Source organism: Squalius cephalus (genome assembly GCF_949319135.1).
Source record: "Squalius cephalus genome assembly, chromosome: 11".
NCBI classification, from domain to species: Eukaryota; Metazoa; Chordata; class Actinopteri; order Cypriniformes; family Leuciscidae; genus Squalius; species Squalius cephalus.
The window spans coordinates 27,469,748-27,482,992 of record NC_137132.1 but is presented as its reverse complement, the minus strand read 5'-3'; the positions used below and the strand labels follow the sequence as shown (position 1 = coordinate 27,482,992).

General features: G+C 37.1%; 1 protein-coding gene across 12 annotated transcripts in view; it reads left to right on the top strand.

Moving 5' to 3' along the window:
- The window catches only part of robo1 (roundabout, axon guidance receptor, homolog 1), a 285,299-nt gene that overhangs the window by 244,054 nt on the left and 28,000 nt on the right, over nt 1-13,245 (top strand). For all 12 annotated transcript variants that reach the window (XM_079886416.1, XM_079886417.1, XM_079886418.1 and 9 more), the window contains 8 exons: nt 42-166; nt 538-709; nt 4,856-5,061; nt 8,676-8,757; nt 9,607-9,775; nt 10,080-10,246; nt 10,423-10,544; nt 11,847-12,081. In XM_079886416.1, the coding sequence (XP_079742542.1) occupies nt 42-166; nt 538-709; nt 4,856-5,061; nt 8,676-8,757; nt 9,607-9,775; nt 10,080-10,246; nt 10,423-10,544; nt 11,847-12,081 (1,278 nt within the window). The remainder of the gene's footprint in view (nt 1-41; nt 167-537; nt 710-4,855; nt 5,062-8,675; nt 8,758-9,606; nt 9,776-10,079; nt 10,247-10,422; nt 10,545-11,846; nt 12,082-13,245) is intronic.

The following is a 13,245-nucleotide window of genomic DNA, read 5'->3' as shown; positions in this document are numbered from 1 at the left end:
TTGTCTTTGGAAATTGACTTATTTAACTCGTATTTCTGCAGTTCCTCCTGTGTTTGTGGTGCGACCCAGGAATCAAGTAGCCGGGATGGGCCGCACCGTGACCTTTCAGTGCGAAGCCACAGGAAGTCCTCAGCCTGCTATATTTTGGCAGAAAGAAGGCAGTCAGGTGAGCGTATCTCTGTATGTTCGCTTGTGATGCAAAGATGCATTTCCTGAGCACACTTTTACAGTAACATATAAAATGCATGGCACTCTCCCCCGTAAAAGTCAGTCAGATTTATGAGGCTGGTAGATTTATAAGGCCATCTGCACATTTACACAAATCTAATGGGCTCTGTAACACTCCACACCTCTAACACACCTCAAGTCATCGTGCTTTGATCAGTTTTACTCATCACACACTCAGAATTTCAGGCACACGGTGTAAACGTGCAAGTTCTGACAAGATGTTTATTTCTCACATATTGAATATTCTTGGAGAAATTAGAACTTTTTTTTTGTTCTATTTTTGTTTTGTTTCCTTTTCCCCTTCTCCAGAACCTCCTGTTCTCCTCTCAACCTCCTCCTCCCTCCAGTCGGTTCTCTGTCTCTCAGACGGGCGATCTGACCATCACGGCGGTGGAGCGTTCGGACGGAGGCTACTACAGCTGTCAGGCTCTGAACATCGCTGGCAGTGTGATCACCAAAGCCCTGCTGGAGGTTACAGACGGTAAACGCAAAGATGGATTTCATTTTTGCTCCTTAGTTTTGGGAAAGTTAGTCCCAAAAAGTTTTGTTTTATTTTGTTTTATTTTGTATTTATTTCATTATTTCTTTATATTTTATTTAAAATTATTATTTTTTTATTCTGATTGCAATATATTAATTGCTCAGTTTTGCACTGTAAATGCATTACTCATTATATTGCTTACGTATTTATTTGTAAAACCCATTTGAGCTGTTTCCATAAGGTCGTTGTGAGGATAAACACAGATTTATCCTTCACTTCTCAGATTTCTGGCTGTTAGTTTTGTGTAGCCATGACAAATGCTTTAACAGATTGATTATTTCAGCACAATCCAGCATAAGGGGTGTTAAATTCGCCAGGAACTTTTTCTTTTCCTAACTAATCTGACTCATTAAAATTTTAAAATTGTAACATTCTCTTTTGTAAATATCATACATGATATGTGTGATAAAGGATGTCAGTTGTGAATTCAGTAATGCCTCTGAATCTTTTTGACCGATTCATTAAAAAGAACCATATATCAATTACCCATAGCAGATTTATACAGGTGGAGCTGGGGAAGGGGGAGGGTTTCTGAGTCAATCTGAAAGCGCGCTTCAAACTGCTATAGTGAGCGCTAACCAGCTATTTAAATGTTGAGCAGCAAGGTCATTGGCTGCAGATGCGACAGGAACCAATCAGCTTGTGCCACGTTAAAGTTAACAATGCAAATATCAGAACTTGCTATTTAATCAAAATCCTACACTCACCTAAAGGATTATTAGGAACACCTGTTCAATTTCTCATTAATGCAATTATCTAATCAACCAATCACATGGCAGTTGCTTCAATGCATTTAGGGGTGTGGTCCTGGTCAAGACAATCTCCTGAACTCCAAACTGAATGTCAGAATGGGAAAGAAAGGTGATTTAAGCAATTTTGAGCATGGCATGGTTGTTGGTGCCAGACAGGCTGGTCTGAGTATTTCACAATCTGCTCAGTTACTGGGATTTTCACGCACAACCATTTCTAGGGTTTACAAAGAATGGTGTGAAAAGGGAAAAACATCCAGTATGCGGCAGTCCTGTGGCCGAAAATGCCTTGTTGATGCTAGAGGTCAGAGGAGAATGGGCCGACGGATTCAAGCTGATAGAAGAGCAACTTTGACTGAAATAACCACTCGTTACAACCGAGGTATGCAGCAAAGCATTTGTGAAGTCACAACACGCACAACCTTGAGGCGGATGGGCTACAACAGCAGAAGACCCCACCGGGTACCACTCATCTCCACTACAAATAGGAAAAAGAGGCTACAATTTGCACAAGCTCACCAAAATTGGACAGTTGAAGACTGGAAAAATGTTGCCTGGTCTGATGAGTCTCGATTTCTGTTGAGACATTCAGATGGTAGAGTCAGAATTTGGCGTAAACAGAATGAGAACATGGATCCATCATGCCTTGTTACCACTGTGCAGGCTGGTGGTGGTGGTGTAATGGTGTAGGGGATGTTTTCTTGGCACACTTTAGGCCCCTTAGTGCCAATTGGGCATCGTTTAAATGCCACGGCCTACCTGAGCATTGTTTCTGACCATGTCCATCCCTTTATGACCACCATGTACCCATCCTCTGATGGCTACTTCCAGCAGGATAATGCACCATGTCACAAAATCATTTCAAATTGGTTTCTTGAACATGACAATGAGTTCACTGTACTAAAATGGTCCCCACAGTCACCAGATCTCAACCCAATAGAGCATCTTTGGGATGTGGTGGAACGGGAGCTTCGTGCCCTGGATGTGCATCCCACAAATCTCCATCAACTGCAAGATGCTATCCTATCAATATGAGCCAACATTTCTAAAGAATGCTTTCAGCACCTTGTTGAATCAATGCCACGTAGAATTAAGGCAGTTCTGAAGGCGAAAGGGGGTCAAACACAGTATTAGTATGGTGTTCCTAATAATGAGTGTATATGCATCGCAAATAACATTTTATAAGAAATGCGTTACCCCAACATTGATTACTTTATATCGTCACTTCAACAGAATAGTGTCAGTTCGGCAGTTCAGTGAGTGCCTGTCTATAAAGAAAACACCAAAGCAAGACAAAAAGAAGGAGAGTGAAGTGAAGAAAGAATAATAACAGTTATTTTAGGACCAATCTGCTCTCTGGCCTCGCTCTTACTGCGGGCATGGATAGTAATAACAGGTCACCGCCATGATGATTCAGTAATTACAACAGCGTCGACGCGAGGACACAACCGTGCATGTGCGAGCGTGTCATCTGATACATAATTCATGCCTTTGATGGTCCTTATGAAAGTGTTGTATGGCTTTGAAAATGCGCTGTAGTGGCGTTTATGCAAATGGCAGCCGTGTAAATGGCGGTAATGCTTCTGGCATTGTCGAACACAATCATATGGACGTAAACATCGCAGCATTTATCAGACGGCCTGGGTCCTCGGTGAGAGAGGAGAGGACACGCGGGGGGTGATTTTAATAGACGTGGTGTGTTTTAGTGTGGTGATGATGGCTGGTGTGTGTGAGGGAGATTTAGTGCTGTTGAAATGCTGCCGGTATTAATTGCTCGTCTCTAGTTTGGCTTCATTCTGCTACTGCTGTTGACTGATTAGAAAATTGCTTCCAGTTGAGAAAATTGGATTCCATCTCTATTTCTCTCTCTCTCTCTCGTTCTTAAAACATGTACTCAGCTCGTTTGCTGCCAGACATTCCACACTTGCATGCTCTTTTTCCTTGGTTACATTTATTTTTATTTGCGTTCTTCGTTCTCTTTACCTCTGACCGTACACGCACTCGCTTCTGTGGCTCTTAGAAAATGTGGAAGGATGTATTTTGGATTTTGGTTTGCAGCACAGTTGTGTTTCATTATAGTTATTATAATGATATTAGTAGGTCTGGGACAGTTTTAAGACTCTGTCATCAAATGAGACCGATATGTCTGTGTCTCACTCTTTTTCTCTTTGTCTCACCCTGTCTTTCTGTCTCTCGTCTTTTAGTTTAATGCATTTTAGTGGCATGATAGATAATTTACATTTTATATTGCCAAACCATTTGTAGCTTAGCTACATGCATAAAAATGTATTCAATTTATTTGATATTTATTGATAATTATTATAATATATATATTATATATATATAATTATTATTATATATATATTATTTTTCTTTTTTTAACAAAATGATTCATCATAAAATTATTGATTTTAATTTTATTTTAGAAATAAAGGCAAAGAAGAGAAAAAAATAAGGATGAGAAAAAAATAATGTTCATAATTTGTATTGAATCTGATGAATACTACAAAGCTGGTTTATTTTAATTTAATATGAATTACATTTTTATTTTATTATTTTTTATTTTTATTTTCATTTATATTTTCATTTAGCAGATGCTTTTATCCAAAAGACTTAAAAATACAACAAAGAAATTCATCTAAAAGTGATTGATTTTATTATGATTTTATTATAATTATTTTATTTTATTTTAGACATAAAGGCAAGGAAAAGACAAAAAATAAGACAGAGAAAAAATTATGTTCATAATTTTTAATGATTATGAGGAATACTAATATAATACTACATTATATAATACGTAATATAATACTACAAAGCTGATTTATTCTATTTTAAAGGTATAGCGGAGGATTTTCCCGAATTTTAGAAAAGAACCGCCCTCTCCACTTTTTGAAAAAATGCACATGCGCAACACTCTACCTGCTCCCGAGAGGGAACGCCTATTAAACGTGTGCACGAGCTAATCATAGCTTACATAGCAGTGATTTTAAATGGATTTCTCCAAATAGCATGCCAAACTTTACCTGTCAAGTAGAAACTTCGTGACTGAGGCATCAGTGGGAAGCCCAACCTGTGCTTTTAGCGCACGCCAGCGTGTGAATCGTGTGCACGAGCACGTACGACGGCCTTACATAAACATATCACCAGAATGATTGACACTTAGGAGGACCAATAGTCTTGATGATCCACCCGGAAAAAGAAAATCCTCCGCTATACCTTTAATATGAATGAACATTAGAAATACTATTATTTTGTTACTGTTTTTATGCTTTCATACTATAACACTCGGCAGTGATTGGTTTCTGAGGGTGTGTGTCTCTCTCTCTTTCTTTCCCAGTGATCTCAGACAGACCTCCCCCCATCGTCCGCCAAGGTCCCACCAACCAGACCGTGGCTGTGGACGGGACGGTGGTCCTGGGATGCCAAGCCACCGGCACGCCGTCTCCCACCATCCTGTGGAGGAAAGACGGGGTCCTGGTGTCTACCCATGATTCTCGACTCAAACAACTCGACACGGGAGCCCTGCAGATCCGTTACGCTAAGGTACGGTGGCTCTGAGGGGTCAGAACTACATCAAAGCCTGACATATTTATCATGCAGATTAATGTACAGTAACAGGGGACGTGACTCCGGTTCATGAGAACTCTTTCCTTTCATGGATTTATAGCTTTGTAACTCCTCTCTGACCCTTTTGATGCATTAAAAACGCTCACGTATGGAGGTTTGAGCATGTGTTCGTTTGGTGCACCAAACCAACTTGTTCTCGTAAAGTACTGTTTCCCTTGTTCGGTTTTCCTTAGTAACAGATTTTTATGGAATTTTCCATTCCAAACACACCACACAGAACAACTATTTACAGGGAATCGTGAGCGGTTGTGTTGTGCCGCTCGTCTCAGACTCAGCGCCTCTCTTTTTTACTTTTATTAATATTTTATTCATGGAGGTTTCTGAATGCGGCGTGATGGTTTATTGGATGCGGTTAACTGCTGCTTCTCTCTGAGCTGAAGTTAGCAGATTTTTTTTTTCTTTTGAGCCGTTAGCTGTTTTATTCAGAATGCCTCAGACAGCACTGCAGGTTTCACTGACAGAATCAAAAATCACAGCTTCCCTTATAAAATATTTTTTTTGCACATGTTTGGGTAACATTACCGCAGATTTGTCGCATATTCGCTGCAAGTTTGTTGCAAAAAAACTATTTGCAAGGGCCCACATTCCCACAGAATGATTAGCATGATAAAAATGTGACTTTTTATTAGCCAATTTGTTTATTAAAGTTCATTACAGAGAATAAGTAGTACAAATAATTTTATTTTATTTTACTTTTCATTTGAATAAAAAACAACAAAAACTAATTCAGAGGGAAAACAAGTGTATTGTTTTACCCTATTGGCATTTTTTTTTTTTTTTTAAGCATTCAACTTACTAATTTCTCTGAAAACAAAATCTCATTAATATTTCATATAGTACATCATATTTCATTTTGCATATTGCTTCTCCAGTACATTGATCTTGTTTTAAGGATGTTTAGATATTTTTTATAAAAAAAAAAAAGACAAAAAATATAATATATATTTTTTTTTTTTTTGTAGCATTTTTTTCTTAAATCTTTTTTTATTTCCAGGTTTAAAATACATTTTGAATCCCATATTTTCAGTGTGGTCTCATTCTTTTGCATTTCTCTGTAAATAAATATAAAATACAGATAGAAGGGTCTAAAATGATTAAACATCCTTAAAGGTACACGATGTAAGGTTTTTTTTTGTTTGTTTTTTTGTCAAAATTAACTAAATTTAAATGAGTCAATACATCATCAATCTTCCAAGACGTGTGTTTGTCTTACCATGATTCACTATGATAAGCCTGTTATGTGTTTATATTTTAGTCCTGTCGCGATGGTTTTCGTGGGTTATTGCGTACATACGTCACTCGTCCGTGCGTCTCATCATATCCGTAAATAGAGAAAAGTTGCTCCGGCTACTTTGACGTGTATCTGTGGAAGTGGCAGAGGTTAGTTGTCGCGAGCGAGAAAGGTTGATATGGAGCAGATAAATCTCAAACCTCCGGGGAATCACCCGTTTTAAACAAGGGCCGAACAGAGGAGAGTCTGCTGGCAAAAAGAGAACGCGACAGAGCTCGTAATAAAACAAGAATCAACATTAACTTGCTTTACATTAACATTAGCTTTTTGGAGATTTGAAATGTCGTGAAAGCGACTCAGAGAAGGCGTTTTTATTACTCAACAGGTGAGGAAGAATTTTATTGAACAGATTAATTGCCATATGTAGCTCTCTAACAGAGTTGATAGTAAAGCATGATCTATTGTGAAGGGTCATTTCATTATGGTTGTTGTAGCGCTGTGCTGGAATTTATTTTCAAGAAAGTAACATTTCTATTAATGGGTAAAGCTACAGTAACGTCTTCAGCTAGTCAGCTTGAGATCCTTTCCATCTACACTGCTTATATCTCTTAAGCCTAGTAGTGAATGTTTTATGAGCAGTAGGATAACCATATTCATCCGCACAGTCACAGAAAGCCAAAGCACAACCAAAACAATGTTCTTCTACAAAATGCATGCATTGTTTTTAACCGTTAGAGGGCCAGAAGTTACACAGTGTACCTTTTAATTATCAAAATTGTATAATGATTGCAAGCAGGCATAATATTTTTGCATCTTTGAAGGTTTGCACTTCTGTACATGATGTGTGAGTGAACATAGATATGCATGTGTGCAGTACTCCACAAGACTTCCTTTCATCCCTTACTACAGCACAAACATCATCTCAGGCACAGACGGCCAGTGTTCAGAGAGCCGTCAGTCAGCCTGCAGGTTTTGATGTGCGAACACACACTCCCGCTGTCACCCCCCGTCAGCCGCGTGGAGTTACACACACCCTCCGAACGTGAGCGAGGGGGAGGGGAGCGTTTCCTGTCACAGCGCGCACACACACACACACACACACACACGAGTGCCCAGGTTCCCCCTGCACAGGGGTCAAAGGTCCCCGCAGTGTAGGCTGTCAGAATGCGACATTAATTAACGTAGATGTCTCACTTGAAGACGTCTCGCTTCTTTTAAAGAATAGAGGAGAGATAAAGCGAAACGCGGAGATGCATCTCTATCTGTTGCGCTTCGGGCGGTTCACATTAATGAACATGTCATTAAGCGAACACACGCACACCAGTAGCTCAAGATAGACTATCTATTTCTGCCGACTTTGTGTAAACTGACTGACAGATCGGCTGACGTGTTTTTAAATGTGTCCTTTTTTCCTTAAGATATTAGCATACACCAACACTACATCATTCAAACACTGTTATTGTCATTATTTTATAAGAAAGCGCTGTAAGAAAGGAACATACATGTTGATGTTCTTATATGTCTGTCTATTTTCTCTCAAGAGTTTTTGTTAAAATATATATATATATTTTTATTACCTGATATGTCCTTCAATTAACCACAGATTTATTTAAATTATTCATTTATTATTTCTGTCTCGCTCTGTCTCATCCTGTCTTTCTGTCTCTCAGTTTTTAATTTAATGCATTTTAGTAGCATGGTAGATCATTTACATTCATATTACCAAACCATTTGTAGCTTAGCTACATGCATAAATGTTTTATTTTTATTTTATTCCATTTTCATTTAATTTGTGCAGACCTACAAATACAAAGTGATTCATTTTAAAGTGATTGATTTAAAAAAAAAAAAAAAATTTAGAAATAAATGCAAGGGAGGGAAATTTTATTTTATTGAATATGAGGAATACTACAAAGCTGATTATTTTATATATTTACTTTTATTTCCAAATGCTAGCGGAGCAGAAACCGCACACATGACCTTTAACTAATATATTTGTTTACAACCATCTAATAATCATCTAAAAAGTAGCTTTCCATACATTCTATATCGTAAATATTGTGAAAATCTTCTGACCATCATTGTAACATTTTAGCAACGTATTGCAAATAAGCAAGCAAAAAATCTTCAATATAAAAATGATACATTGAATAGACGTTTCAATGAGGGAAAATTCATATTGTATTTTGTTTTAAATGAAACTAAAGCTTCAAAAGCGTTATTTTGAGCTGAATGTAGGAAAAGCATTATAAATGTATATGCATATATGTGCATTTATGGAGTTGTTTTCTTCTTTCAGCTGGGAGACACTGGCACGTACACCTGCACCGCGTCCACCCCCAGCGGAGAAGCATCGTGGAAGGCTTACCTGGAGGTGCAAGGTACGGCCGACAGACAGACTGCAAGATAACAGACAATAGAGCGGGAAGCACTGAGAAACCAACGACAGGAAATTAAGTCTAAAATTGAGTTTGAAATTAAACCTTCGTCTAGCTGTAAATGGTTTTCATTAGCCCATTTCACACATACAGTCTTTACTGTTAAATTACATTTTGTAAACAGGACCTTTTCTAATATACCGGTAAATTGGTTCCAGCAATTTACCAGTAAGGGAAGTTTTAACATTACCAGTGAATTACCGGTATATGCACTGTGTGAACGCAGAATGCAGATTACCAGTATTTTGCACGTACGAGGTCAGAACGCGCTGACGTAAGAAGTGATTTGAGCCAATCAGAAGCCGTTGAAAGAGTAACAGCTCTGGGCAACGTGTTTTCTCAACAGTGTTTACAAATCTCTTCAAATTGGAGTGATACGGAAACTAAAGCGTTTTTCCTCGTCCGGGCGGATGAAGAGATTTGTCGACAACGGTTAATGACATCATCACAGAGTTTACCGTTATTTTGGAACTGATGTGTGGATGGTCTGTTACCGATAAAAAGCCAGAACGCTGTTGCTTGTGTGAACAGCACATTTTTGAATTTACCGATAAAGTCGTTCTGGCAATTTTACGGTAATTTACCGGGATTGCTGTGTAAAAGGGCCTATTGTTTCTTGATGCAAATTTGAGCCGCTGCAGTCCAAAAAAGAAAAAAAAGAGAAAAAAAAATCAGTATTTTTGTCTTGTCCTATATAAATAACTGAACATATTTAAAGCAGGATACATTTGTATGCACTGAGCAGTTGCACAGGATCACGTGCTTATGTGTGTGTATGTGTCTTTGTTTCAGAGTTCGGCTCTCCGGTTCAGCCTGGCCGACCCACAGATCCAAACCTCATCCCCAGCGCCCCTTCCAAACCAGAGGTCACAGACGTCAGCCGCACCTCAGTGTCTCTGTCCTGGAAGCCCAACCTGAACACTGGAGCCACGCCCACCTCTTATGTGATAGAGGCCTTCAGGTGGCATCATCAGTTTTGACTGTATACTTATTTGTCATTGGTTGGTTTGGTTGTACAAGCGTGTGTTTTACAACGTTTGTAAATACAGTTCACAAGCTAATGGGGGATCTGTAAATACCAAGTCCATTTGCTGTGGCATGTCATAAATAATCATACCCATGTCCACATTTTCCTATAAGCCCGGCATTTTGCGGTAACCTCATTGTTTGGTATAATGTTTATAGTAACAAAATTTCGATATAAAGTTTGGGCTGCAGTAATTTGCAGTATAAATACTCATGTTTGATGTGTGTATGGACGGCAGCCATGCGGCGGGTAGCAGCTGGCAGACGCTCGCGGATCACGTGAAGACCGAGAGCTTCGTCCTGAAGAATCTGAAGCCCAGCGCCGTCTACCTGTTCCTGGTGAGAGCGGCCAATGCGTACGGCCTGAGCGACCCCAGCCCCATCAGCGACGCGGTCAAAACACAAGGTCAGTTCACCTTTGACCTCACAGACAAGTATCCTGTCATGTGTTTTAAATATTTACATTTATTTATCGCTGTTTTGTGTATTCTGTTTTTTTTTTATATGCATATATGCTTGTGTTTAGAAACGTATATGCATGTATTACATATTTTTTTGTGTGGTTTGTGTTTATGTGAGTAGACATCCCACCAACCAGTCAGGGAGTGGACCATGGCCAGATCCAGAGGGAACTAGGAGATGTTGTCATTCACCTCCACAATCCCACAATTCTCTCATCGTCCTCCGTCAGAGTCCAGTGGACTGTAAGTGCCGCCACGTTTTCTTTTAAAGGACAGTTCACACAAAAATGAAAATTTTGTTTAGTCAAAACCAGTGTTGGGGAAAGTTACTTTTAATGCGTTACATTATTGCATTACTCCCTGAAAAAGTAACCTACGTACAAGTTACTAATTAGTAACCAAGTAACTGGAAAGTTTATTTAAGTTTATTTTTCTTAACCTACTGGCAAATAGCCTTTTATCTGATTTTAATCATAAATTTCACACATTTAGTGGAAGTGAACAAATGAATCTTTGTTCAAACAGCTCTGAAGTTGAGGTTAAATCCATCCAGACTTTCACCACACTAACACGTGCACACACACACAGAAATATTCCCAGCATGTTTCCTTCTTAACATGTTGTGTTGTTTGCACTTTATACGTATTTAATCAAAAACAGCTGAAACGACATCTGCTTTTATTGGGGCGGATCAAGAATTGATTAAAATCTTTACAAGCGTGTTCAATTCTCCCCCCTCCACAGCCATATGGACTGATCCCAGTCCTCTGATATAAAAATCACTTAAAAATCACATATAAAATAACACTTTACAATAAGGTTAATTAGTTAATATTAGGGAATTTATTTACTAACATGAACTAACAATAAGCAATACATTTGTTACAGTATTTATTTATTCATCTTTGTTCATTTTAGTTAATAAAAATACAGCTGTTCATTGTTTGTTCATGTTAGTACACAGTGCATTAACTAACATTAACAAATACAATACAAATGTTGAAATTAATATTAACTTATGTTAACTGAGGTTGTTAACTGATGAACCTTGTTGTAAAGTGTTACCAAAATCCCTTCACTTAAAAAGTTAGAAGTTCTGAATCTTCAAATTTCATTTTTGCAAATTAAACCTATAAATGTTTTTTTTTTTTTAAGTACTCCACAAAAAATTATTTCAATTTAACGATATTCAGAACATAACATAAATATAAAGTGGAATATAAAGTGGTATGCATTACAGACAATATTTATAATAAACGCCTAAACAAATTTATTATTTAAGTGAAACTGACCTACCAGCAAGTTGCAGCACATTTTATCTTCACACTTATGAAGATGAATATATTCTGGAAAATACAGTATATATTCATCTTCATAAGTAATTGCAACCAAAGTTATAGTACATAAATAAAAATGATAAATATGTCTGATAATAAAGCATAGTTTTGCTAACTTAACACAAAAGCGAAAACCTTGCTTTCTTTACAGCTTCCTAGTGTCCTAGTCCTGGGTAATCCTTAATTTTGGCCATGTTCTTTCCTGTAGGTGGAGCAGCAGTCTCAGTACATCCAGGGCTATAAGGTGATGTACCGGCCGTCCCCAGAGGGCGCTCAGCAGCGTGTGGAATGGGCCATGTTTGAGGTTCGAACCCCGGGGGAGCACAGCGCAGTCGTCACCCAGCTCAAGAAGGGTGTGACCTATGAGTTCAAAGTTCGACCTTTCTTCAACGAGTTCCAAGGCACCGACAGCGACATCAAAGTGGGCAAGACCCTCGAGGAAGGTGAGTAGAGCTTTCCGCCCATCTGGCCGTGTGCTCTGTGTGCTTTAAAGCGTAATGTCCCACCATTCCTTTCTCATGTGATGACAAATGAATGGGATTTGCTGCCTTGCATGTTTGAATATTTGGGTTTCAGACAAAATTTTAATATTTTTTTAATGCTCTTTTATGTATATATATATAATATATATATATATATATATATATATATATATATATATATATAATGTATATGTATATATGTATGTATGTATTTATGTATATATAAGAGCATATATATAATAATAAAAATATATAATATAATAATTCTAGAATGATCATTTTTATCAAGCTTGTATATTTAAGTTCAATAATTTCACTTAAATGGCAATGCATATTACCTATTAATTGTCATTTAAGTGAAATTACTTAACTTAAATATACAAGCTTTATAAAAATGATCATTCTAGAAGAAAATTTCAGATGGCACTTAGAGGCTTTTGCATCTGAACTCTTTATATATATATCGCGATTGATAACAGAAAAATGTCGATTGACAGCACTAATATATATATATATATATATATATATATAATCGCATCCAAAATAAAAGTTTGTTTTTACATAATATATGTGTGTGTATGGTGTATAATTATTTTCTATATATAAATACACACACATGCATGTATATATTTAAGACATATTTGCATGTATATACTGTGTATATATATTTATATTATATATAATTTATATTATATATAAATATTTTACATATAAATAACACATTTTTCTTAAATATATATGCATGTGTGTGTATTTATATATAGAAAATAATTATACTCCATACACACACATATATTATGTAAACACAAACTTTTATTTTGGATGCGATTAATCGCGATTAATCGTTTGACAGCCCTAATATATATTAGTGCTGTCAATCGACATTTTTCTGTTATCAATCGCTTTTTATTGCACCTAACATTAAAGTTGTTAATACATTTTTATATTGTAATATTTTAACACTTAATCTCCAATTTAATATAGAAACAACATTAAGACGGTATATTTTAAATATTTGATATAACGTGTAGGAAATATACTGAAATTGAGTAAAGCTATCAAACACTTCACAGTCTTCACTGCATACATTATAAATTAAATATAGATTCATTTTATTCGAATACG